The 27938-nt window shown below is 47.3% G+C and overlaps 1 protein-coding gene across 1 annotated transcript in view; it reads right to left on the bottom strand.

Moving 5' to 3' along the window:
* mpped2a (metallophosphoesterase domain containing 2a) overlaps positions 1-27938 on the bottom strand; it is a 231905-nt gene that overhangs the window by 147571 nt on the left and 56396 nt on the right. The window contains exon 4 of the mRNA XM_038806054.1: positions 5748-5973. Coding sequence (XP_038661982.1) covers positions 5748-5973 — 226 coding nt within the window. The remainder of the gene's footprint in view (positions 1-5747; positions 5974-27938) is intronic.

Genomic DNA, 27938 nt, shown 5'->3' with positions numbered 1-27938 from the left:
TAGGCACTATATAAATGCAAATTTTTGTTCCTGGCTAATTGGAAATTTCTTGCAAAGAGACAGCACAGGATGCACGGTTTGATAGCCATATCCTGTACTGTATCATTCTGCAATTCCATAATTTATTTGCTATTTTCCCACCGCCTCTTTGTCTTATCTCCACCAAAGGAGCCACTTCTTAACCAAAAGCTCTCTTCGGTTGTGAGACTGGTCTCGAGAGCTCTGCACACAAACTGCTGCTCCATGCCTTAGGCAAAATGAAAACGACCATACACTCGGCTGGCCAGATTAATTCATCCTCCTCACTCCCTCCTTGGAGATGAGACATTCCACAATAATTGAAACAAATGCAGCCAACAACTCCTGCAATATATTCCCAACTACAGTGAGCATGCTTAGTTAATGGGGTCAATCCTAAGAACCAATCATTTAAACTCTGGTGGCAGATGCCAGCCATGTTATGATTGCATACCGCATTTTCACTTAAGCATCAGCTGTGAATCAGCGGGGAGCATTCACGTTTACTCCAGAGACTTGAGCCCATAACCTAGGCCAATGTTTCCAATGCAATACCGAGAGGATGCTGCATTGTCAGAGGAGCAATCTTTCACAAGAGACTTCAAACTGAGGTCATTCTGCCTTCTCAGGTGGACACAGAAGATCCAAAGGAACAGCATAGTAGTCATGTTGGGGCGGCACAGTGGTTAGCAATGATTCTTCACAGCGCCAGTGTCCCAGGTTCGATTCCCCTCTTGGGTCACTGTCTGTGCAGAGTCTACATGTTCTCCCCGTGTCTGCGTGGGTTTCCTCCGAATGGTCCGGTTTCCTCCCACAAGACCGGATGGAGTTTGCACATTCTCCGCGTGTTTGCGTGGGTTCCGCCCCCACAACCCAAAGATGTGCAGGGTAGGTGGATTGGCCACGCTAAATTGCCCCTAATTGGAAAAAATGAATTGGGTACTCTAAATTTAAAAAAAAAACATGAGTGAGACTAGCTGTCTCGCTCTAATATGCAGATTCGCTAAAAAGTGGGCGGGGTTCACATTACAATGCCTCGCGAGACGTTGCGAGCTGGGTAGATCCCGGGAGCGGTATCTCCCAGCTTTCAATGGCCATTCTGTGCTACATTGAGCTGACTTTCCGTCGCAGCATGGCTGTAGGATCGTGTCCCAAATCATGACAGCTGGAGAACTTAAATCTAATTAAATAAATCTGAAATAAGAATGGTGAATTGGATTTCTGTAAAAATCCAAATGGTTCTCTAATACCCTTTAGGGGAGAAAATCTTCAACCCTTGCCCAGTCTGGGTCTGTGTAACTTGAGACCCACAACAATGGAATTGCCTTCTAGCAATACACTCAGCCAGGGCCATTATAGATGGTTAGTGTGTTGTTCCTCGTGTCTTAATAAAGCTCGTAGTCTCAAAGGTGGAGAAGATGCTTTATTGTGAATTTGTTCTGTCTTCAGAGCTTAACTTACGGCTACCTCAAATGCTGCCTGCCTGTGTGTCTGTCTCCTGCTCCCAGTTCTGCCTTCCGCGAAGTGTGTCCTCACTTCCTGTCTGTGTATTTATAGCTCTCCCGTGCTCCCTCTAGTGCTTGCTCAGTTGTATTGCATCTACTCAGATCTACAATCACCACATCCCCCTTTTTTTCTTTACATATTTTCTGTACATCGTTAAAGAAAATTGTACAAAACAGTTACTTATGATATGTGTATCTATACAAGCGATGGTGCTATTGCATATTTTACAAAGCCAATTTATATTTATGAGTCCACTCTTAATAAAAACATTTATAAGTCCAAATTTGATGAATTTGTTCACTGAGTTTTTTTCTTTTGTTGTTGTTGACGTGGTGAATGTTGTCGGTGTTCTTGTTATTTTAAGTAACCAATACGTCATCCCATGGTGTTTGCATGGTCGAACCACTGATGTTGACTGACATGGACTTTTTTCTGTGCTTGTGGTATCGATTTAGTATGTCATCTGCCTTGAAAGCTGGTGTGCTTGCTTGTTCTGGAGAAGATGCGAGTTTGTGCGATTCGTTGTCATCCCATGGCATGTTTGTAGTCTTGTCATTGTTTTGCAGTGTGCTGTGGCATTGTCCTTCATGTGCAGAGTTGTACCTTTTTGTACAAGTCGTTGTAGAATTTACAGTGCAGAAGGAGGCCATTCGGCCCACCGAGTCTGCACCGGCTCCTGGAAAGAGCACCCTACCCAAGGTTAGCACCTCCACCCTATCCCCATAACCCAGTAACCCACCCAACACTAAGGGCAATTTTGGACACTAAGGGCAATTTATCATGGCCAATCCACCTAACCTGCACATCTTTGGACTGTGGGAGGAAAGCGGAGCACCCGGAGGAAACCCACGCACACACGGGGAGGATGTGCAGACTCCGCACAGACAGTGACCTAAGCCGGAATCGAACCTGGGACCCTGGAGCTGTGAAGCAATTGTGCTATCCACAATGCTACCGTGCTGCCTCAGCAGTTTCAGTGCTACCGTGCTGCCCCAGTTTCATTGCTGTTGTTTCTGTCGTACCTGTCTTTGTTGTTTTTGTTGCCGTTCTTGTTGCTGTTTTTGTTGTTTCTGTCTTTGTTATGCTTCTTGTTGGTTTTGTTGTTCTTCTTGTAGTTTTTGTCGTTGTGCTTGTAGTTTTTGTTGGTGCTGTTGTTCTTGTTTCTGCAGTGCTTCTTGCGATTTTTGTTGTTCTTATCGCGCTTCATGTTGCTTTTGTTCTTGCTGTTGTTGTTCTCGTTTCTGCTGTGCTTCTTGTGGCTTTTGTTTTTCTTGTTATGCTCAATGAGTGTCCCGTGTGGATAATTTGAGTCATTGTCACAGTTATTGGTGCGAGTGTCCTTTGTGGAATCTGTTGCATTGAACGTTTCATCTCGAGAATGGTGAGACTGATCTGATGTTGCATTGATGCTGGTGACATCAGTCATTTGTGGTGGATTTGATTCCTCGTCTTTGCTTTCTTGGTGCTCCTCTTCTGGAGTCAAAATCTTCATGGTTTCTGTTGATGTGGTCTCACTGGACTCTTGGTGCTCCTCTTCTGGAGTCAAAATCCGCATGGTTTCTATTGGCGTGGTCTCACTGGACTCTTGGGTGGCCCTACTCTGTGCTTCTGTACAGACAAGCTGAGAACTGTCAGTCTCGCTGTGATCCTATACGTCGAGTGTGATCACCTTGTCACTGTTTTCGCATGCAGTGGGTAGATGTACATTGTCTTCTTCTTGTTTATGTGAGCTTGGTAGACTTTCATAGTTGCGGTTGCTCAGATACGGCGGGTTGACCTTCATGGTCTTGTTCATGCATGGTGTTCGCCAGGGAGTGTTTGCTTGCTTCCCTTTTGGAGTCTTTCATCACTCTCACTGTGGAGCCTGTCATCGCTCTCTCTCTCTGGAGTCTTTCTGTGCTCTCTGTGTGGCGTCGTCTTCGTCTTGGGTATTGCTGTCATCCAATGTATCGACGATCTGCCATGGCACCATGGTGTTGGATTCATCTACCACGAGTAGATTCGTGTTGAGCTTTGCGACTGTGTCACTGATGCTGTGATCAGCATATCCGAATAACTCAGCCATGTCTGAGTAGTAATCTTCGAAAACCAAATCATCTTTTTTTGCTTCGGATTTCTTTTTGTTCTCTTCACTTTGGGTGGTGCAGACTGCTTTTTCCAGGGTGTTGAGAGAGTTATCCGTGACTTCTGTTTCCTGCGCAGACGCAGTTTTTTGTTCTTTGTCTGCCCGAGACTGTGCTCCAGCGCCATTTTATCGTGGATTTCAGCGTTTTTTCTTTCTGAAAGTTGTAAGTTACCTTTTCCTTTCGATCTGGACAGGATTTCAGCGTTTTGGCTTTGTGAAAAATTCAAGTTATTTCTTCTTTTTGATCTGTACTTTTCACTCGCGATTTCTTGACTGAACCCTTTCTGTTTGTAGAGTTTTGCATCACTCAGTCTCTGTGCAGTTTGGCCTCTCAGCATACCGTGCTGTTCAAATTCCTTACAGTACTCTTCAAATTCGTTTAGTAGTTGTTGCTGTCTTCACCTTTTGAGTATTTAAATCCATTATATACTTTCCTAGCTTCATGTCCTGCGATGAGCATTGCTATGTTAATTTCGTCTGTGGCTGCTGCTACATCATTAGCTATGACATAAAAATCGAACATTTGTTTAAATGTTTTCCAGACATTTCTTACATTTCCGGTCATGTCCAGCTGAGGTGGGATTCCAAGCCACATCCTCGAATAAGCGATGTCTTCACAAGTCGAATGTCCAGTAGGAGATTTCCATGCCATTTTTTTCTTTCTGTATCTGCAGCTGAGTTGTCCTGTAGTAAGCGTCTGAAGCCACTCTTGGTGCCATGTGTTGTTCCTCGTGTCTTAATAAAGCTCGTAGTCTCAAAGGTGGAGAAGATGCTTTATTGTGAATTTGTTCTGTCTTCAGAGCTTAACTTACGGCTACCTCAAATGCTGCCTGCCTGTGTGTCTGTGTCCTGCTCCCAGTTCTACCCTCTGTGAAGTGTGTCCTCACTTCCTGTCTCTGTGTATTTATAGCTCTCCCGTGCTCCCTCTACTGCTTGCTCAGTTGTATTGCATCTACTCAGATCTACAATCACCACAGTTAGTAAATGCTGGCCTTGTCAGACACGCCTTTACCCTATGAATGAATAATAAAAAGGTACGGGGAGCTCTCCCAGATGTCCGGCTGAATATTTACCCTACAAGTAGTGTCAATAAAAAAAGATCATTTTCACATTTGTGTTTGTGGGATATTGCTATGTTTGTGGGATATTGCTATGTTTGTGGGATATTGCTATGTTTGTGGGTATTGCTATTTTGTGGGATATTGCTATGTTTGTGGGATATTGCTATGTTTGTGGGATATTGCTATGTTTGTGGGATATTGCTATGTTTGTGGGATATTGCTATGTTTGTGGGATATTGCTATGTTTGTGGGATATTGCTATGTGCCATTTGGCTGCCATGTTTCTCTCCCTTCCTCTAGGGATGATCCTTCAAAAAGTACTTGTTGGTTGTCAAGCACATTGGGACATCCTGAGGTTATACCAATTCCATTCTTTTTTTCCCTTACTTTATAAATTGCTGGCAGTCTTGCTTTTTAATTTGTTTCTGATGAACGCGAGTTTTGCTTTAGTGTTTAGATGAAGTTTGAACGCTCCAAAGCCACAACACAATCCAAACACTGACTGGTTGACTTGTCTCTTCGGGGGATGTGGTTTATGTCAGAATCGCACCAACAGCCAGAGCTCTGACAGCTCTCTTCCCCAGAAATAATCCACTTGATGGTCCAGTGGAATGCCTCTATGAAACAAAAAAAAACAAGGATCCCTGTTGGAAAACACAGCAGCGGACAGTGTTCCCAAACGTCCTACACAAGTTCCTAGCCCTAACCAACAGAGACGAGAGGGAAAACCTTTTTTATACAGCAAGTGGTCAGGATCTGGAATGCACTGCTTGCAAGTGTAACTGATACAACACACCTTTCAAAAAGTATTGGATAGGCACCTGAAAAGAAAATATTTGCAAGGTCATGTCAGAGCTGTGGGACTAGCTCAGTTGCTCTTGCAGAGTCAACACAGATACGACGTGCCAAAATGGCCTCCTCCTGCTCTGCGACAACTCTATGATTCCAACAGTTAATGAAGGCATAATACAGATTAAAACCATTCTGGTCACTAATGGACACATTATAAGCCAGCTGAATATCAAATTAAAACTTACCATGGTGTGCCATATATTTGAAATCCTTTCACCGTTACCTCTGAGTCTTGCACGTAAATACAATTGGTCAGGAGTGATTGGACATTGTCAAAGTCCTCGGGCTTCAACTTGGAGACAGATGGGAAGCGGTAGTAGTCCTGCTTCACCAGCTCAGCAATGAAGTCCTTATCAAACGTCAGTTCATGGTTTCCAGCGATGACTATTTTATATTCATAAGGAAGGCTTCCTGTAATTGCAAATGAAGCACTTAATTACAACCTTCTTCCCTTGTTAAACATGCTCAAGGAATGCGTAAAGGGCAAGAGAGGAAATGTTTTAAAAATGTACAGGCTGCCAGAACAATTGTCGCAATAACAACAAAGGTTACATCAGGCACCATTAATCTCACTTAATTATTCAACCAATGGTACTGGATCCCATTTTCCCATAATTTTATAGAACTGAATTCCAGCGTATATTACACAGACAGCTTCAATATCAGAGATTCTTGAAAGGTCAAAGAGTTGCAAAGATGAACTTAAGCTTGCCTTTTGTGCTGATGTCATTGAGCCCAGTGTCTTCTGGATAAGAAAGAGACCCCATTTGCTCGCTCAGTGCACATATAAGATTCCATGGTACTATTTTGAAGAAAAACAGGCGCATTCACCCTGATGGTCATCCTTACACTGCTGTTTGTGACATCTCACTGTTTGCAAATTGGCAGCTGCATTTCCTACATTGTACTGCATAGTGCTTCATATATACAAATCTTTATTTTCTTTCCAATGTTGTAGCCTGAATTTGCTTTGATTTGTCTCAGTGATATCATCTGTGTTTACGTCTTAAATCAAAGCAGGCAGGCATTGAATTAATTATAAGGGCGGAAGTTACACTTGAAGACACTTATAAAAGTAATTTAGGGTTAATAGCTGCTTTAAAATAATTCACAAAGGAGTTAAACATTTATACAATAGCCAATCTTCAAATTCAGGAACAAACAAACTGCCTCAATCAATAAAACTGACAGTCACAGCCTGTGAAACTGTTATAATTATTTAAAAGCAGAACATTATGAAAAAAAATGACTTGGAAAAATATCACTGGTTTTCTTTTTGAAGGGCAGATATCAGCAATCAATCTATTTCCTGAAAAGTCTTACTGGCCCCTTAACTTTCTGCCTTGAAATCCTGTTGACAAGAAGGTGCTACCAACAATTGTAACAACCATTCAATTTTGCCATGTCAACTGTCATGATGCACTGCAGGCTTTGGTCAGTAGGTGACGCTGCAAAATGAGTTTCTGAAGCATCCCTCCCAACCGCCACCATCTTGCATATAGATTAAAAAATGAATTTGCCACAGGGTAATTCACTGGTTCAGCAAATTCACTCTGTAAAGAGGTCATATTTTTGCTGAACTTCACTCTCCTTCCTATTTATGCCACACAAGTGCCAAGTGATGACCATCTCCAACAAGAGACAATCTATCAATTTCCCTTTGATATTCAATGACATTACCATCACTGGATCCCCCAATTTCAACATTCGAGAAGTTAGTATTGAATAGAAATTGAACTTAACTAGTCAAATGTGGGTACAAGAGCAGGTCAGAGACTGAGAATTCTGAAGCGAGGAACTCACCTCCTAACTCCCCAAAGCTTGTCCACTATCTACAAGGCACATGTCAGGAATGTGATGGAATACTCTCCCCTTGTCTGCAGCTCAGTGAACACTCAAGAAGCTTGACACCGTCCAGGACAAACCAGCCCACTTGAACAGCAGGCATGGTGGTGGCTCAATCTGAAGCACTCTCAATTTCAAGCACCCTATCCACAACCTTCAACATCCACTCCCTCCACCGTTACCCTCAAAGCAGCAGCAGTCTCTACCATCTACAAGGTTTCTTCGGCATCTTCCTTGGCCCCATAGAAGGACAAGGGGGGCAGATACATGGGAACGCCACCACTTTCAGATTCTCCTCCAAACCACAGACCATCCTGCCTTGGAAACATATCACCGTTCCTTCACTGTCGCTGGGTTTAAATGCTGGAACTCCCTCCCTAACGGCACTGTGGGTGCACATGCACCACATGGGCTGCAGCGGTTCATGAAGGCAGCTCATCGCCACCTTCTCATGGGCAATTAGGGATGGATGATCAATATAATATTGGCCGAGCCAGTTCTGTCCATGTACATGAAAGAACACACTTATAAAAATCCCTGCATTCCTTGGTACCTTCAGTACTCAAAAGCGCTACTAACCTCAGTTCTGAATATATTCAACGGCCAAGCATTCACAGACCACCGAGTTCGAGAATTCCAAAGATTCACGATCCACTGCATGAAGAAATGTCTCATCTCAGCCGTAAATGTCTGACTCCTTATCCTGAGACTTCGGCCCTCAGTCTTGGATATGCCCGCAAAGGGAAATATCTGCTAAGCATCACTCCACCATGCCCCCTCAGAATCTTACACATTTCAGTGAGATCAACTCTCATTCTCCCAACTCCCTCACCCTACTCCAGCTCGGCCCAAAGGAGCCCTCTTATTCCCAAGACGCAATCAGGTGAACCTTTTTTGCACTCCCTTCTAAGGCCAGTATATGCTTCCTTAGGTAAGTGGACCAAAGGTGAACACAGTAACAACATTGGTGAGGTAAGAATAAAGACAGCTTGACTGGGCGAGGGAGGTCCTGCAAGGAAACCTCTAAGAATAGATCCATTCAGAGTTGGCAAGCATACCTTTTTCTCTGTTGTTAATGGGTGGGAGAACCTGTTTTGGGAAAGGTTTACACTGACTTTGTCTCCAAGATCAAGCACCAGAAATCTTGGTGTCTCTCCAAGTCTGCACCTTAAAGGAATTCCATAGACATGGGTGTGTTTTGTTCACAGAGCCCAGAGCATAAATCTTCGACCAGGACCAGCTCACAAAGTACTTCAGCTTCCAGAGAAGTCAGTATAAACCTTTGCTTAAGCAGATATCAAAGGAATAGCTTTCGACAGCCCTCAGGGAAACATGGCGCTGGGGTGGACAGGGCCTTGTAGGGGAACCTCACCTCCATCATAAGCCCCTTCAGAAGTTGGGATTCGCCCCTGCTCCCCAAGGCCCAGTAGCCTCTGGACCTCTCCCCTCCCATACACCGCCCCCCATCGACCGTTCCTTTGTGACTCCAGCCAGTACCGCCCCCACACCCCCCTCCGCCTTCCCTACCCTACCCGGTCCAGAGCACCTGAAAAATACCTGGGCCTCTGGTGCCTGGACTTAAGTCTCAGACGTCTTCTTGAACTACCCCTTCTGTCCACGACAGCACAGTGCACAAAAGACTGGAGAGTTGCCAGCAATCAGATTAGCCGGCAGCTCTTGAAGGTGGGATTTGCTCCGAATGAGGTCCGGCAGCCAACCAACACTCGCTGAAGGGTTAAATGGCTGTGGGCCACTCTGAATCAGCAGGACGGAATCAACCGTGGAAAATTTCTCACATTGGAGGAGGCTATTCAGCCTGTTTGTGTCTATACTGGCTGAAAAAGAGTTGTCCAGCCGAATCCCACTTTCTAAGTCTTGTTGGTAACAGAGTTTCAAGTGCCGATCTTATTATCTTTAAATGCAATTAGTGTTTCTGTCTCCACAAGCAACCCCCCCCCCCCCCAACCTCTGAGTGAAAAAACCTCTATTCAATTCGCTCTTATCCTAGAATTACTTTAAACCAACGTCCTTTCGTTATTTACCTCTCTGTCCTGTAAAGTAGGTTCTTCCTGTCCACTCTCTCTAGGCCCCTCAATTTGATTTACCTCAGTTAAGTCTCCCCTTAGCCTGTTCTGCATTATAAATCTGAAGAGAGCTTTCAGATTTATGAATCATTGCACTTCCTGGATTCCGACAGCACTCCGGAGAACTAAAGAGGGATCAGGGCTTTGAAGCAGGTGGGGGAGGGGTGCAATGAAGGGGGAAGAACACAAGGCCAGCAATGGCAGTGTTACCTAATTTGCCGAGTACAATATTGTTCAGAAGGCCTCTTTGACATACAAGAATTGACAAGAAGGAAAGAAAGAAATGAAGGAAAGAACATTTTCGTATAAAGAATTCATAACTAAGAAAGCATTGATACAGTACCTTTCACGAACTCCAGATTCAAAGCACTTCACAGACAATGAATTATTTTTGATTTATCACTGTCGAGTTGTAGGGCGTACGACAGTCCACTCTCACACAGCAAGCTTCCACAAACAGTAACGTGATAATGATCAGATTGGTCTGTGTTTGAGGAAGTTCTGAGAGAGGTCAACAACCTGAAATGTTAACTCTGTTTCTTTCTCCACTGATGCTGCCAGCTCTGCTGAATGGCCCGAGTGTTTTTTGTTTTGGGATGATGTTGGTTGAGGAATAAATATTGCGCAGGACACCAGGGGGGACTCTCTGCGCTTAGCTGCATGGCGCGTTGGATCTTTTACAGTTACCCAGTACCTTAGGTCCCAACGGCATATCCAAAAGATGGCTCCTCTGACAGTGCAGCACGCTTTTTCATCAGTGTCGACACTTCATATCCATTTGGAGATAGTGTCGTGAATACTGTCAATATTACCAGAGGCCTTCCGTTCCCTTTGCCCATCAGAGGCGAAATCCACCAATAGATTGGCAGTGCAGGCGGTGGCGTAGTAGCAATGTCATTGGACTAGTGTCATACAATTGTTGATCTTTGTGCCCCTGGGTGCTAAATTAGCAGTCTGTGGAAGTCGTAACATTTAATGTACAGGATGTTCCAATGCTAGTTACTGTGGTTACTCGGAAGTATTTTGATAGGTCATCAGATTAGTTCAAGGCGCAGTAAACAACTCTTCCTAAGGCAGTCAATTTGAGGCAGTCTGCCAGCTCATTAGTGTCATAAAGGCCAAGGCGGCAGAAATGGGGCCAGGTTAAGTTTTATTAAAAAGAGCTACAGGGAGAAGACTTTAAGCGGGTTGTTGGGGAAAATGTACTCCTTTGGAGCAGGTGTTCAACCTGACATGACCATAGATCTGAAAGTCTGCTTGCGAGCTAGTGTTTGAGTTATCCTCGAGAACTCAAGGAGAAGGAATCTTGGAAGGCAAGGTTGAAACACTGTGACATGAACTATTGTTAAGCCATGTGAGTGGGAGCCTTTGGGAGAGGATGCCAAGGAGAGATCTTTGAAGGGGAAGCTGGGAACCCCTCGTGAGACCTAGTTTCAGTGGGATTGTTTGACTTGGTGTTTGCTGATGTCTGTGTGGGTTCTTGAGAGACCCATGGACTCAGTTGCAACCCAGGCAGTCATTTACTCTGGAACCAGTCCTGTCAACCTCCTCTGCATTCTCACAAGACCTCTTCTGAACGTGTAGAGGCCAGAACTGGATGCAATACTCTAGTCGGGGCTGGTTTAGCACAGTGAGCTAAATAGCTGGCTTGTAATGTAGAACAATGCGGCAGCACGGGTTCAATTCCTGTACCGGCCTCCCCGAACAGGCACCGGAATGTAGGGACTAGGGGCTTTTCACAGTAACTTCATTAAAGCCTACTCGTGACAACAAGCGATTATTAATTATTATTATTGTGGCCTCGACAGAGCTTTGGAAAGCTGCGGCAAAGCTCGAATTAATGAAGGCTGCAGTAACCACTGCAGCCTAAAAGGGACCTGCAGGTCTGGATTCACTTCCCCTTGGGAGGCTCACCAACGACAGCGTACACTCCTCCTGCTCCTTCCGCAATGTACCACCCATGGTGGGTGGGTAATCATCGGCAATTTTATGATGCCTGTCTCTGCTGGCTGCCAGGGCAACACACTCGGAAATCCAACTCTCCAGATTTGACAGAGCAAAGCGCCCGAGTGCATTCATTCCTGCTTTCAGTAATGGAAGGCGTTACACTGTCATCTGAAAGTTTATCTTCTTTTATTAAATCTAATTACTGAAAATTCAAACCAAACTTTCCTACCACTCCCTTTCATCCAAATTCTTGGCTCACACACTAAAACACAGCTACCAAGAAACAGTTTAATTACTTAAAGGGTAGCAAAGGGCAACCCTTTACTGAGATTATGCAACCCACAGACTGAAACAATATTAAGTTTGATCCGCTGCCAATGAAAACATTTCTACTGATACCATCATCCTTTACAGACAAGAGCACTCAGACTCCAGAAGGGGCCTTTGGGTAACACAAATGTTCATTCAGAACAGGGGGAGTTCAGTCCTTTGGTAGCAACTACAGAGAAGATTTGAAAGCATCCATAAGCGTTTTATTCCTGGAATACTGGGGGAGAACTTCCTCTTTCACTACTACCCTGGATGCACTAAGATTGATAACTACCCTGACCGGAACACAGGTAAATAAGGAGGCCATTCAGTCCCACAACCGTGATCTGCCATTTCCGGAGACCTTGGCTGATCTGTAATTTGACACCATCCCATACTTATTGCCCTCGTCGAAAGAAATTCTATCAATCTGAGTTTTGATATTTTTAATTGACGAGCGGCGAGGAGAGTCGGGAAGGGAAGCAGTGAGATGGAGAGTCAGGAAGGGAAGCGGCGAGAGGGAGAGTCAGTATGGGAAGCGGTAAGATGGAGATCGGGGAGGGAAGCAGCGAGAGGGAGAACCGGGATGGGAAGCGGTGAGAGGGAGAGTCGGGATGGGAAGCGGTGAGAGGGAGAGTCGGGAAGGGAAGCGGTGAGAGGGAGAGTCGGGAAGGGAAGCGGAGAGAGGGAGAGTCGGGGTGGGAAGTGGTGAGAGGGAGAGTCCGGAAGGGAAGCGGTGAGAGGGAGAGTCGGGAAGGGAAGCGGCGAGAGGGAGAGTCGGGATGGGAAGCAGTGAGAGGGAGAGTCGGGAAGAAAAGCAGTGAGAGGGAGAGTCGGGAAGGGAAGCGGCGAGAGGGAGAGGCGGGAAAGGAAGCGGTGAGAGGGAGAGTTGGGAAGGGAAGCGGCGAGAGGGAGAGCCGGGATGAGAAGCAGTGAGAGGGAGATTCGGGAATGGAAGCGGTGAGAGGGAGAGTCTGTAAGGGAAGCGGTGAGAGGGAGAGTCGGGATGGGAAGCAGTGAGAGGGAGAGTCGGGATGGGAAGCGGTGAGAGGGAGAGTCGGGAAGGGAAGCAGCGAGAGGGAGAGTCGGGAAGAGAAGCAGCGAGAGGGAGAGTCGGGAAGAAATGCGGTGAGATGGAGAGTCGGGAAGGGAAGCGGCGAGAGGGAGAGTCGGGATGGGAAGCGGTGAGGGAGAGTCGGGAAGGGAAGCGGTGAGAGGGAGAGTCGGGATGGGAAGCGGTGAGGGAGAGTCGGGATGGGAAGCGGTGAGAGGGAGAGCCGGGATGGGAAGCAGTGAGAGGGAGAGTCGGGAATGGAAGCGGTGAGAGGGAGAGCCGGGAAGGGAAGCGGTGAGAGGGAGAGTCGGGATGGGAAGCGGCGAGAGGGAGAGTCGGTATGGGAAGCGGTGAGAGGGAGAGCCGGGATGGGAAGCAGTGAGAGGGAGAGTCGGGAATGGAAGCGGTGAGAGGGAGAGTCTGGAAGGGAAGCGGTGAGAGGGAGAGTCGGGATGGGAAGCGGTGAGGGAGAGTCGGGATGGGAAGCGGTGAGAGGGAGAGTCGGGAAGGGAAGCAGCGAGAGGGAGAGTCGGGAAGGGAAGCAGCGAGAGGGAGAGTCGGGAAGAAAAGCGGTGAGATGCAGAGTCGGGAAGGGAAGCGGTGCGAGGGAGAGTCGTAATGGGAATCAACGAGAGAGAGTCGGGGAGGGAAGCGGTGAGAGGGAGAGTCGGGATGGGAAGCAGTGAGAGGGAGATTCGGGATGGAAGCGGTGAGAGGGAGAGTCGGGATGGGAAGCGGTGAGAGGGAGAGTCGGGATGGGAAGCAGTGAGAGGGAGAGACAGGATGGGAAGCGTTGAGGGAGAGACGGGAAAGGAAGCGGTGAGAGGGAGAGTTGGGAAGGGAAGCGGTGAGAGGGAGAGTCGGGATGGAAGCGGTGAGTGGGAGAGTCAGGAAGGGAAGCGGCGAGAGGGAGAGTCGGGATGGGAAGCAGCGAGAGGGAGAGTTGGGAAGGGAAGCGGCGAGAGGGAGAGTTGGAATGGGAAGCAGCGAGAGGGAGAGTCGGGAAAGGAAGCGGTGAGAGGGAGAGTCGGGAAGGGAAGCAGCGAGAGGGAGAGTCGGGAAGGGAAGCAGCGAGAGGGAGAGTCGGGAAGAAAAGCGGTGAGATGCAGAGTCGGGAAGGGAAGCGGTGCGAGGGAGAGTCGGAATGGGAATCAATGAGAGAGAGTCGGGGAGGGAAGCGGTGAGAGGGAGAGTCGGGATGGGAAGCAGTGAGAGGGAGATTCGGGATGGAAGCGGTGAGAGGGAGAGTCGGGATGGGAAGCGGTGAGAGGGAGAGTCGGGATGGGAAGCAGTGAGAGGGAGAGACAGGATGGGAAGCGTTGAGGGAGAGACGGGAAAGGAAGCGGTGAGAGGGAGAGTTGGGAAGGGAAGCGGTGAGAGGGAGAGTCGGGATGGAAGCGGTGAGTGGGAGAGTCAGGAAGGGAAGCGGCGAGAGGGAGAGTCAGGATGGGAAGCAGCGAGAGGGAGAGTTGGGAAGGGAAGCGGCGAGAGGGAGAGTCGGAATGGGAAGCAGCGAGAGGGAGAGTCGGGAAAGGAAGTGGTGAGAGGGAGAGTCGGGAAAGGAAGCAGCGAGAGGGAGAGTCGGGATAGGAAGCGGTGAGTGAGAGAGTCGGGATGGGAAGCGGTGAGAGGGAGTGCCGGGATGGAAGCAGCGAGAGGGAGAGTCGGGGAGGGAAGCGATGAGAGGGAGAGTCGGGATGGGAAGCGGTGAGAGGGAGAACCGGGATGGGAGCAGCGTGAGGGAGAGTTGGGAAGGGAAGCGGCGAGAGGGAGAGTCGGAATGGGAAGCAGCGAGAGGGAGAGTCAGGAAAGGAAGTGGTGAGAGGGAGAGTCGGGAAAGGAAGCAGCGAGAGGGAGAGTCGGGAAGGAAAGCGATGAGAGGGAGAGCCGGGATGGGAAGCGGTGAGAGGGAGAGTCGGGAAGGGCAGCGGTGAGAAGGAGAGTCGGGAAGGGAAGCGGTAAAAGGGAGAGTCGGGATGGGAAGTGGCGAGAGGGAGAGTCGGGATGGAAAGCGGTGAGAGGGAGAGTCGGGAAGGGAAGTGGTGAGAGGGAGAGCCGGGATGGAAGCAGTGAGAAGGAGATTCTGGAAGGAAAACTGTGAGAGGGAGAGTCGAGAAGGGAAGGGGTGAGAGGGACAGTCAAGAGCCAACGCTGAAAAGCTGAGCTGCTTCTTTAGTGTCCATGGGATCCCAGAGATCTTGGCGACAGACAACGGTACTCATTTCATAAGCGATGAATTTACCACATTCTGCAATTCGGCACATCTGAACCGCCCGTACCATCCCTCATCTAACGCTCTGGCAGAAAGGGCGGTCCAGACATTCAAAAAAAGCAGACCACAGGCTCAATCGCCACACAACTGGCATGATTCCTTTTTAACTACCGGACAATGCTGCATGTGGCGATGGGCGTAGCACCTGCAGAACTACTAATGGGCCGCAGGATTAGGACCAAATCGAGCCTGATTTTTCTAAACTTAGGCGGGAAAGTGGAGGTGCAGTAGTAAGCTTTGAAGTAGCACCATGACTGGAGGATGTTAGGGCAGCAGTTTCCATTAGAGGACACGGTCTATGCTCACAACGTCGGAGATGGGGCATTCCGCTTCCCAGGAATCGTGCTCGAGAGAATGGGGCCGGTTTCCTACAAAGTTCAAATTCACGGAAGAGTTCAGTGGAAACATGCGGAACACTTCAGGAAGCGGGTGCCCGGGCTACACAACGGCCAACCAGCGCCATCAACGCCTCTGCCTTACCGAGAGCCACCCTGCAGCCACGGGACTCAACCGGCTATGACTCATTGAGCAGATCAGCAGGAAGAAGATAACTCCGGTTCGGAGATAGACACAGAAGCATCTGCACAGACAAACGATGTCTTCTTTGGGACCAGGTTTCTGGGGATAACCCTCCGGAGGTCGGCCAGAAAGAGGTGGTCGACGAACTGGTATATACCCCGTGATCCAGAACTGCCCAAAGCTGACGCTCAGCCTCGGGCAAAGCGGCACAGAAACCTCCCACTGATGGCGGCAGAAGGGGAAATTTGGACAGGTGGGCGGGAGAAAGAAAGGTGTCATAACCCCCAAGAGGTCCTCGAGGAAACCATTATCCCTGTAGGGCCTGTGGAGTTCAATCACCCCAGGTAGGGGGCGGAGGCCACCTAGCTGGAGCTTGTTAGAACGGACCATAAAAGGTGGCTTGAACAGTGCCTGGAGCTGTTGGTTGGCCCTACGGGGACTGTGGCTGCGGATAGTTACTGCCATGGCCAGAGCATTGTAAATCGTTTAAAATAAATATTTGTTTCCTACCGCTGGCTTCCTCGGTCATTAAAAGATGAAACTTCCAGCTATCCTTTTTTGCCTGTTAGAAGTTTTGCACCTCTCATTTCTCTGCGTTCAATGGGCAGCAATTCTGCTGCTCTAACTCTCTCAATGTCTTGGTCTGAATTATTAAAAAAAACTCTGTATAAATGAATCACGAGCCAGAGAAAATGGAAGCTTGAGCCGAGGTACTTTCTGCATTGTTCGTCGGGGAATTCTTAAATCAAGTAACAGCATATCAGCAGGCTCACTAATGCAATATAGAAAAGGTAGAATTGTATTGTTACATGAAAATTTCACATTAACTCAATATGTTTTGCCGAAATCACTCTGCTGTTCAGCGCGTAACAAAGTGTAGTATTATTTATAGTCCTTATCAATTTTTAAAAAAACTTTCCGCCAGGACATTTTCACCTGACCCAGTGGACGCCAACAGAATGGCCAATGTTAGAACAGTTGAAATGTGCCTAATCCAAGGGCACAGACGGCTTACAGGATTCAAGAGGTGCAAAGCACTGCAGACTGATTCATGGCAAAAAGAAAGACGGGCGTTTCAATAGCGCCTTTCGCATCCTCAAGATATCGCAAAGCACTTTGCAGCCTAGGTGGTATTTTTGAATTGCAGTCACTACGGGAATGTAGGAAGAAGCGCGGCATCCGATTTGTGCACAGCAAGATCCCACAAGCAGCAATGACCCAAGAGACGAGATAATCGGCTTTGTGACATTGCCCGGGGGTATATATAAGAACAAGAACAAAGAAAATTACAGCACAGGAACAGGCAATTCGGCCCTCCCAGCCTGCGCCGATCCAGATCCTTTATCTAAACCTGTCTCCTATTTTCCACGGTCTACTTCCCTCTGTTCCCGCCCGTTCATATACCCGTCTAGATGCCTCTTAAATGATGCTATCGTGCCCGCCTCTACTACCTCCGTTGGTAAAGCGTTCCAGGCACCCACCAACCTCTACGTAAAAAACTTTCCACGCACATCTCCCTTAAACTTTCCCCCTCTCACTTTGAAATTGTGACCCCTTGTAACTGACACACCCACTCTTGGAAAAAGCTTGTTGCGATCCACCCTGTCTATACCTCTCATAATTTTGTAGACCTCAATCAGGTCCCCCCTCAACCTCCGTCTTTCCAATGAAAACAATCCTAATCTACTCAATCTTTCTTCATAGCTAGCCCCCTCCAAACCAGGCAACATCCTGGTGAACCTCCTCTGCACCCTCTCCAAAGCATCCACATCCTTCTGGTGATGTGGCGACCAGAACTGCACGCAGTATTCCAAATGTGGCCGAACCAAAGTCCTATACAACTGTAACATGACCTGCCAACAAGGCAATTATATGAGAGCAGGGAGCGGTGCATGGGCCATTTCCACAGAAGTGGGAATGGCTAAATGGAGAATAATGGACACTTGAGAGTAACTATGCACAAAATAACTAACTTCTCGGAATGTTTAAACTATACTCTCACATATCCTGGAATGACTCTAAGTGGTACAGAGTAAGATACCGCGGGCTAATTAAACTGGGATAATGGACAGTTCGATCAGGTTGCCACAGTCATTACACTTTCACCCCTACTGAAAGAGTGAGACAGATTAGTCAGATTTAAAAGGGAATATGTTTGAAATTGAACCATTTGCAGGGCACTGAGTTAAGAGCAGGGAGGAGTTCGCTCTTATTGATAGGAAGAGGGAGACCATATAGCTCTACAAGTGTGTTCTACTGTTCGATGATATGATTGCTGGTCTGTGACCTAACTTCACAAGCCCACCTTTTCGACATATCCCCGAAGAATTGGTCAACAAAAATCTATCAACCTCAAATGTAAAATTAACAGCTGGCCATTCTTCAACTGCTGTTGGCAGACGGCAGTTCCAAACTTCAAGCAGCCTTAGTCTGTTGAAGTGTTTCCGAACTTCATTCACGCAACAGCCAAAACAATGATCTGGTCATTTAATGTCTAGCTATATGTCAGATCCTCCTGTGCGTCTATTGGCTGCCAGCCTTCCTTACTTTACATTGGTGACTGCACTTCAAAAGTACTTTTGAGACATTTTGAGGTTATGAAAGTAAATGTACTAAAGGTCTTTCTTAATCGAGCAGTTAACATGCTTATCTCAAATGGGTTGACATCTCTGTGAAAATGGCGGAGGGGGGAATAAAACAAATGGGTGCTACTCCTGAATGCCAATCTCCACTGTACGCAGATTGTCAATTCAAACTTTCCACCAGTGTCAAATTTCATCCAGCGCAAGGTTTTTTTCACGCTGCTGTCGGGAGAAGCAGAGGTGCCCAACGGAATAACTGTGATAAAATGTACGGCACTGGAGTGGCGCAATTTATTCACGAAATGCACGTGGTAGTCATAGGGACCAAACCCAGACGCCTCAGAGTTATTTCACTGAAGCTCCTCTTTCAGACACAAGCACAGCTCTGAAATACAATGCTGCAGTCAACAACAGTGCTACAACTTACATATATATATATATCACTCTTTCAATGTAACAAAACGTCTCACAATGCTTCACAGCGGCAGAATTAGACAGAAATGTGACATTGAGACACATGAGGAGAGATAAAGGAAGATGATGGAAAGCTTGGTCAGAGAGGCAGAGTCTAAGGAGCTTTTTAAAGCAAATAATAGAGATATTCCAGAGCGTAAAGCAAGGGTGAAAAGATGAATGAGCATTTTAAAATAGATGCATTTCTCAACTGGTTGGAGAGAGAGAGAGAGAGAGAGACAGTGAAATGGAAAGGTTTCAAAAGGGAATTCCAGAACTCAGGGCAGTGATCAAAACTGGGGATGTACACCATAGCCCAGAATTGGAGGAGCAGAGAGAATTTGGAGAGTTGCAGGGCTGAGCAGGTTACAGAGATGCACTCCTCCCCTTGAATGGCACTCCCTGACAGCAAGATGCTGAGGCAACCCCCAAGACCACTGCAGCACTGTGGACCGAGATCACCCAATTGCCTTTCTACAGTTAAAGCGTAGGGATGTTCAGCGTTTAAGTTCAGCTTTCTCTAAGATTTGAACCATGCAGTACTGCCCAGCCAGAACATTCTCAACAGCAACACTTACTGTCTATTGTGAATTGATCTTTCAATTCAAAAGTGCCTGATCATTATTAATTTATTTTGCCAGAACAAATATAAATATCTAAGCTCATACCTACTGATGTCCTCTGTGTCAAATGCAGGTTAATTTGATAAAAATAGAACTTATCATAAAGATGACATACAATGGGTGAGATTCTGTGGACACCGTACAGTGTGCTTCTTGGGGGCAGGTGGAGGCACACCATTGGCTGGTGGCGAGTTCTTCTGGTCCCGCTGCTGTCAATTAGGTTTCTCAGGAAACCAATGGTGGGGGTGCGCCGTTGGCGGGGCAGGAAGATCCCGCCGCCGCAAACAGCTGGAAAGTCTCGTCCAATATACAGCACAGAAACAGGCCATTCAGCCCCTCTAGTCTGGACTGGTCTATATATTCCATACAAGTTACCTTCCATTCCAACTACCTCATCTTTGCCTCTCAGCATTTCTTTCTACTCCCTTTCCTCTCATGAACTCATCTAGTTTTGCTTTGCCAGGATCTAAACTATTTGCCTCAATCACTCCCTGCAGTCATGAGTTCCATATTCTAACCACTCTGAGTGAAGAAATTTCTCCTTATTTTCCTCTTGGATTTATTCAGAATTATCTTGGTACATATAGTTCTTATTGTGGATTTTTCTGGAAGTAGAACCATTCTCTCCATATTGCCCTTCACCAGCTCCATTCATAATTTGAAAGATCTCGATCAGGGCACCTCTATTTCTTCCCTTTTCTGATGAAAAATGTCCCAATCTGTTTTTAATGATTTGCTCGCCTCTATCCCTGGATTTCTTTGCTTCTCTATCCCATTAGGTGTTTCATTATCCAAAGTGTAGCTAATGCCAGGAGAGGGTTGCTGCCTCTTCCTGGCAGGCACACATTCCTGGCGTTGGAGGAAGGATCACCAGGCAGGCCTCAAGGTGGGGAGGGGGAGTTGGAAAGTGCTTTAAAAGGCAGCCATTGCTTGAACACCTATTGCACATGAGCGTCAAGCACCTGGGACGTCATTCGGCAACTTTGTCCACAATAGAAGACGGCTGTCCTATTTGCCTTAAAACCAGTGCACTACCCGAGCCATGCACCCTGTCACAATCCAGCCACACAAGGCCTCAAGCCTCAGCAACCAATTTCATGGGAAGTGAACAAGTGTGCTTCAGTGCTGAGCTCCCCAAGTCCCATCAAGAAGCTGAAAGTTAACAGAAATAAATATAAATTCTTGTTTTAATACACTGAGTTTCACACTAATAATATGATCAACACTGCATCTACAGTGCATCGCTCTGAATTTTTCGACGGCAACTTAAGTTCTATTAAAACAAAGAGAAGTACTGGGTAGGAGCAGATGACCCACACTAGGGTGCGCAGGGATCCCAGCATTTTATTGTGGTACGAAGAACAATACAGCAGGAACAGGTCCTTCGGCCCTCCAAGCCTGTACCGGTCATGATACCAACCTTGGCTAAAACCCTCAGCACTTCCTTGTGTCGCATCCCTCTATATCCATCCTATCCCTGGATTTGTCAAGATGCCTTTTGGATGCCATTAATGTGTCTGCTTCCACAACCTCCCCTGGCAATGCGTTCCAGGCACTCACCCCCACTCTGCGTAAAAAAAAACCTGCCTCGCACATCTCCTCTAAACTTTGCCCCCACTGACTTTAAACCTATGCCCCCTGGTGACTGACCCCTCCACCCTGGGAAAGAGTGCCTGCCCATCCACTCTATCCATGCCCCTCATAATCGTGGTAGTTAAAAGTTAATTGGCTATTAAAAGTTAACTGGTTCAACCTGCCATCCTTCCCCATTTTGGCCTATTTATGACTTCAATTCCACATAATGGGATTGACTCCATGGACTCTAGTCTATTTCAGAAAGCCACGCAGTTGCCCCACCACCTCCTTGGAAAAAACAGGCATGGACAAACAATACCAATTCTGCCCACTTCCTAAGATCACATAATACATATTAGCCATCATTCAGCTGGTAGCATACTTGCCTCGCCAGTCAGCTGGTTCCACTCAATGACTTGTCTACCAAATCTAGGCTGACGCTCCTAATGCAATACTGAAAGAGGGCCGCACTGTTGTCGATGCAGCCTTTCAGATGAGATGTTAAACCGACACCCACGCCTACACCCTCATAAGGATATAAAAGTCTCCATGGCAACATTTCAAAGAACAGCAAATAATTTTTTTCCGAGGCCTGGTCTATGATTACCACTCAGCAAACATTACTGAAGTTAAGTGACAGTGCTGTTTCTGGGAGCTTGCAGTGAGCAAATTGGCTGCTGTGTTTCCTACATTACAATCATGTCTTTACTTTAAACATCACTCCATTGGACGTAAAGCACTTTGATGCATTGTGAAAGGCGCTATATGAAGGCAATATTTTAAGATAAAGAAGCTGGAACAAAGCTTTAAGCAGATAAAGTTAAGAGTAAATTTAACAAGAGCGTTCAATATTCTGAAATGTTTTGAGGGAATCAATAGTGAGATTCTGTTCTCTGCAGATCTAGGATTCTATGAATCAATAGTGAGAATCTGTATCCGGTGGCAAGAGGGTCAGAGACAAAGATTTAAAATAATCATCAAAAAAAGAAGCAGAGGCCACAAGTAGAGATTTTGTTTTAAAAAGAAAACAAAGCTAATGGTTATGTTTTGGACTGCGCTGTCTGAAAGGGTGTGGTCGCAATCTCAACTGTATCTTTCCAAAGCAAAGTAGATTACTACTTAAAAAGTAGATATCTGATTGCGCACAGCGCTATGGGGAAATGGGACTCTTTGAAAGAGCTGGCAGAGACATGATGGGCTGAACAGCCCTTTCTGTGCTGAAATTTGTTTCTGATTCTATGCTATGAAAAATCTGAAAGTTGTCTAGCTTACTGCAGAGATGTTCCTAAAAACAGAAAATGCTGGAAACACTCGGCAGGTTAGGCAGCATCTGATGAGATAGAAGCTTAAAGAAATGGGCTGAATTTTACCACTGGCGAATCAATCCCGATGTTGAATTCCTGGTCAGAAGAGTAAGTGGCAGGTCAACGGATGCAATCAACCTGGAGGTATCCAATTAAGCTCCCTCCAGGAATCCTATCCAATTCGGGAAGTGTAGCCATCTAAGATGGCCACCTGCAAAGGACCATGGGAATTATGGCCAACCCAGGACTCAAACAGGTACACAGCCTATGTGTATCTAAAACACTGGTAACCAGACCTGACCGAAACCCCCGCTCCTTTACATTTCAATGGCCCATTTTCCCAGGACAATAGGACTCCAATCAAGCAACCAGTACAGCCACAGACTGATCGGCGCCACTCCCCTTACTCAGAAAGCACATGTGCCAAGATCAGTGACCGCTAAGGACCCGCCCAGCTACCATGGCACCCGCCCATTTATTGGCCAAAATCGAAGAGCGTGATCAGAGCCCTGTCAAACTATTGGGTCCAAGGTTAAGGACCGCCCCAACGAGCACGAAATCCCAGGGGGTAAATGAGAGCGCAGCCATGTGTTCTGTCTCTCTTGGATCAGCCTGTGCCCACCCAATTGCAGCAGGAACAGCCAGCTAAGTTCAAGACCAACGATCGCTACCTGACAGTTGAGCCCAGCAGAGTGGATTCACAGGCCACATGAAACAAGGATAAATCACAGCTCCCGTACCCATCCAGATAGGGAACATTAGCACCAAACACCCCATCGGTTTAGTTCACTGACCCCAAACCGCAGAACACACCTTCGGCATTGACTTTATGAGCTCCCATAACCTTTTGTTTGGCCCAGTAAACAAATGTGCCTGGCGAATGGCTAAAACAGCTCGGGCTCCCGCTACACTCACAGTAGGGGATTATGAAAACAGGATTTGCTCAGTCGGGGACTTTTGGTTTAATCCGCAAACAATTAGTGCAGACCAGACGATTAGAGAGATCCTCGTAAATCACAAAGTTTTGTTTGCATAACACAAACACGACTGTGGGAAGATCCCAGGTACAGTGAAAATTTCAGGTCCTGAACCAAAGCCGCAAAAGCAATATGGTTTCCCATGGCAAGCTGAGGGTGAGATTTTGAAGGTTATTAACAGTTTGTTAGACTAAGGAGTTATTCGGCCCATAGCTTCCACAAATAATGCCCCAATTTGGCCCGTAAAAAAGCCCGATGGTTCACGGCGACTAATGATCAACTATCGAGAACTTAATAAAGTAACCCCTTTAGCAGCCCCCACTGTTCCCACGAGTCCCGCGACCATGTTCAAGCAGGGAGTACAGGCAAAGTATTTCACAGTGCTGGACATCAGCAATGGCATTTGGTCCATCCCGTTAGACAGGGCCTGCCAGTATAAATTTGCATTTACGTTACAAGGGCAACAGTACACGTAGACATGCCTCCCACAAGGATTCCATAACTCCCCCTCCATTTTCCACCGACAATTGGCCAACGGACTTTCTAAATTTTCCCAACCCGAATGCCTAATACAATATGTAGACGATCTGCTCTTGCAAATGGACACAAAAGAGGTACACGTAGGCCTCTTATCTGAATTACTAGGCCTACTGCAATCAATCGGATGTAAGGTAAACCCCAAAAAGGCCCAGATTGTAAAGGAAAAGGTTCTTTATTTAGGCACCATCATCACCCATGGGAAGAGAGAAATTGAGCCAAAATGGATCGAGTCCATCGTTAATTTGCCCCAGCCCCAAAATGTCACTGCACTCCGGTCATTCCTAGGTTTGGTAGGATATTGCAGAAATTATATAGATGGTTTTGCCACCAAAGCAGCCCCACTCCCAGACCTCCTTCGAAAGAACGCCCCATGGGAATGGTTTCCGCCGCACACAGACGCCATTGACGATTTAAAACGCACCCTAGGCACAGCCCCCGCTTTCCAAGTTCCAGACCCAGACTTGCCCTATGCCATAGAAGTAGCAACCACCAACCGAACCCTTTCAGCAGTGCTCCTGCAAGAACGACACGATCACTTAGGACCCGTAGCCTATGCCTCAAGAGTGTTAGACCCCGTAGAGCAAGGATTCTCAGCCTGCGAATGGCACTTGCTTGCAGTCTTTTGGGCAGTACAATACTTTGCGTACATCACAGGCCTCAACCCAGTCACGATCTTGACCGAGCACACCCCCACGCAACTATTACTCGACGGTAGATTAAAGGACGGTTCAATCAGCCAAATCAGAGCAGCTCGCTGGACACGACTGTTACAAGGCAGAGACATTACGGTAAAACGCACCAAAACCCACACATTTCTGGCCGATAATCTCAAATATGCAGGGACCCCACATGAGTGCCAGATCATAGCAGCCTAACACCGCACAGGACCCTTTATCCCAAAGTTACTACACCCACAAGCAGGCAGTAAGACATAGGATTCCCAAACCACAGGGGATACTTAAAAAATGTATGTAGACGGTTCTTCCACAATCAAAAATGGAGTTCGAATTACTGGTTATGGAATTTACGTGGAAGACGCGCAGGGACGCCCACTAGAAGAGATCTCTTTAAAATTACCCGGCCACCTAGGTTCACAAGCAGCAGAACCCGCAGCCAAAGCCTATGTAATTCAGCACCCCGACTCTTTTCCAACCTTGGCAGACATACACTCCGACAGCGTGTGTGCAATAGCTTAACAGAATTCCTGCCCCTGTGGGAATCTCGAGGTTTTGTTTCAGCCGATGGAAAACCCCTATCCTTTGCCCCGTTGTTAAAGCACATTCTCAAGACAGCCTCAGATCGCACATACGGTATCATTAAAGTAAGAAGCCATCATCGCTCCTCCCCACCCGGTAATGTAAAGGCAGATGCCTTAGCCAAAGCAGGATCACGCCATGGTCACTTCTGGCAGCCACCCGAAAGCGAACCGATACACTCACTCCAGGTTTCCCAGACCAATATTGAGGATCTATATCAAGCCCAAAAAGCAGACGACACTCTCAAACAGGTTTTAGACAGCACCTTCCCAGCCCACTAGGATAAATGGAAGGACGAACTGACTGTACAGGACGGCATAGTTTCAAAAAATGGAATTTATTTGTCCCCACCCAGGACAGAAACCAACTCATTTACCAATTTCATGACGGACACGGACATCAGGGGATAGACAATACCATTGCCCATTTTGGACCTTTGTGTTGGTGGCCCGATTTAAAAAGCGATGTAACCCATTATGTCGAGAATTGCCTTATCTGTGCTCAGAACAATCCCGAACGTTACTCAAATAAAAGATAATTACGTCACAGCCGACCTGTGAATGGCCCTTGGACAAATTTGCAAATCGACTACATTGGCCCCCTTCCCCCTTGCAGAAACGGTTTCAAATATTTGCTGGTTGTAATCAACACCTTTACTAAATGGATAGAAGCATTTCCCTCACGGACAAACACAGCAAAGGCCACTGCTAAGATTTTGACCCAACAGACATTCACACGCTGGGTTCTCCCCCGCAGCACTGAGTCAGGCCAAGGTTCCCACCTGACCGGCAGAGTCATGCAAAATGGTTCAACAATTTTTGGATCAGGCAGAAATTCCATACAGCATATCACTCCCAATCCAGTGGCATTGTCGAGAGAATGAATCAAACTTTAAAAGCGGCCATTAGGAAGATGGTGCAACTGAACAATACCACGTGAGACACAGTCCTCCCATTTGCTCTCATGTTTATTCGGCACACCGTTTCCAGTTCCACACGTTTCACCCCCCACACTCTCATGACCGGACAGCCATGAGGGGTATTGAATATTTATTAGGCCTCGATCTGGCAAGCCCTATAGTAACCGCCCTCACCACAAAAAAGCAGTCCAACAGGTTACAGATAACATTAAAGTGGCACAACTCGCAGCAGCTGTCTGATTCGGCACTTGAAAGAAGCAGAGTAAAGTCTGCTTTGACAAAACCCCGTAGAGTACACAGTCAGTCAGCAAGTAATGGTTTCACTTTACAGCCCCAGTTCATTCCTGCCCCCCAAATTTGCAGGACCATACTCCACTTCAGACAAAGTGAGCCCCCCCCGTGTACAAGATAACCTACCCCAATGGTAAAACTGGTTGGTTCCACATCAACCAATTCAATGTCTACAGATCATAATATAGCCACTCCCACCACATCTCTCTGGCAATAGGAGACGATCACGCCCCGCCCATCGATAACCGAGTCCAATGCTTACGCCCGTCAACCCTCCCCCAGCCATGCCGGCATTTGTCCCTTGTCTACGCCCACCGACCCTAACTTGTCTCCGCCCTCAGGTACAGACTTTCACCTTGAACTTGACTCCGACGACAGCGAGAGCCTCCCGGATTTGATTACTATCCCTGAACACTGGCGCGATCTCTCTGCCACCAGTTGCCCCAGCCCCCAGAACCACGACTTAGATATCTTTGACCCCCTATATGCCCTCCCCCAGCCAGCGCCACATCCACCACCCGACCACAGTAACTCGCCCTCCACTCCCAACGCCCCTACGCCTCGTAAAAAACAAGCCCCTCTTTGGCACCGCGACAACCCTTGCAGACTGGTACGGCACGACGATTCGGACCATCCGACGGCCCACGTGGCCCAGGCACAGAAACGGCAGGCACGAGTCTGGCAACCGGGAGATGGTGATGATTCAGATACTGAGTCTTATTTCATTAATGCTTTTACAACACTGTTTGGTACAGAACCCTGAGGTGTCCAGATGATGAGAAAGGGACACCGCCTAAGTATTAAGGTGTCCAACGTTCTGATGGAGCCTGCCCGCCTTTTCCTTTCTTCTTCTTCTACCACATAGTTTTAATTCAAGTCGTTTGACACAAAATTACTCTTCTGATTCGAGGGTAAGATGCCCAATGTCAGTTGAAGGCATAGGTTTGTTGGGAAACAGATCACTGTTCTCCTAGTCTTTATGACAGGTTTCCACACGACTACAAACTCTTCCCGTTTACCCAGGTCACCCAGGTAGGGGATCACGGCATTGATCCCCGCCCTACCTGAGGACCCCAAATACATCCGGTCAGTTAAGCTCGGGTGGTGGAGTAGCAGCACTAACCCCCGCCCTACCCTGATTTTTCCACCCTTTCTTCTCCCACAGTGGCCCACACGCTCCTCATGTTCCCTTCACTTCATACACTCTGGAATGGTTCTCTACATTCTGCATTGCCTTTGGCAGGCCTTAGTTTCACCTTCTCTACGCTCTCTTTGGTTATGGTATAAAGAATGTATTTTCCTGGGCAGCATGGTGGCGCAGTGGTAGCACTGCAGTCTCATGGCGCCGAAGTCCCAGGTTCAATCCTGGCTCTGGGGCACTCTCCGTGTGGAGTTTGCACATTCTCCCCGTGTTTACGTGGGTTTCGCCCCCACAACCCGAAGATGTGCAGGATAGGTGGGTTGGCCACGCTAAATTGCCCCTTAATTGGAAGGTTATGGTTTCACTTAACCCCTTAACCAGATCTGACCAAAACCCCCGCTCATTTACATTTCAATGGCCCATTTTCCCAGGACAATAGGACTCCAATCAAGCAACCAGTACAGCCACAGACTGATCAGCGCCACTCCCCTTACTCAGAAAGCACAACTGCCAAGGTCAATGACCGCTAAGGACCCGCTAAGAGAGTGATCAGAGCCCTGTTGAACTATTGGGTCCAAGGTTAAGGATCGCCCCAAAAAGCGCGAAATCCCAGGGGGATAGAAAAGAACGCAACCATGTGTTCTGTCTCTCTTGGATCCGGCCTGTGCCCACCCAATTGCAGCAG

The sequence above is a fragment of the Scyliorhinus canicula genome, chromosome 9 (genome assembly GCF_902713615.1).
Source record: "Scyliorhinus canicula chromosome 9, sScyCan1.1, whole genome shotgun sequence".
NCBI classification, from domain to species: Eukaryota; Metazoa; Chordata; class Chondrichthyes; order Carcharhiniformes; family Scyliorhinidae; genus Scyliorhinus; species Scyliorhinus canicula.
Note: the sequence above shows the minus strand (reverse complement) of the source record. Positions and strands in the feature narration are given on the sequence as shown.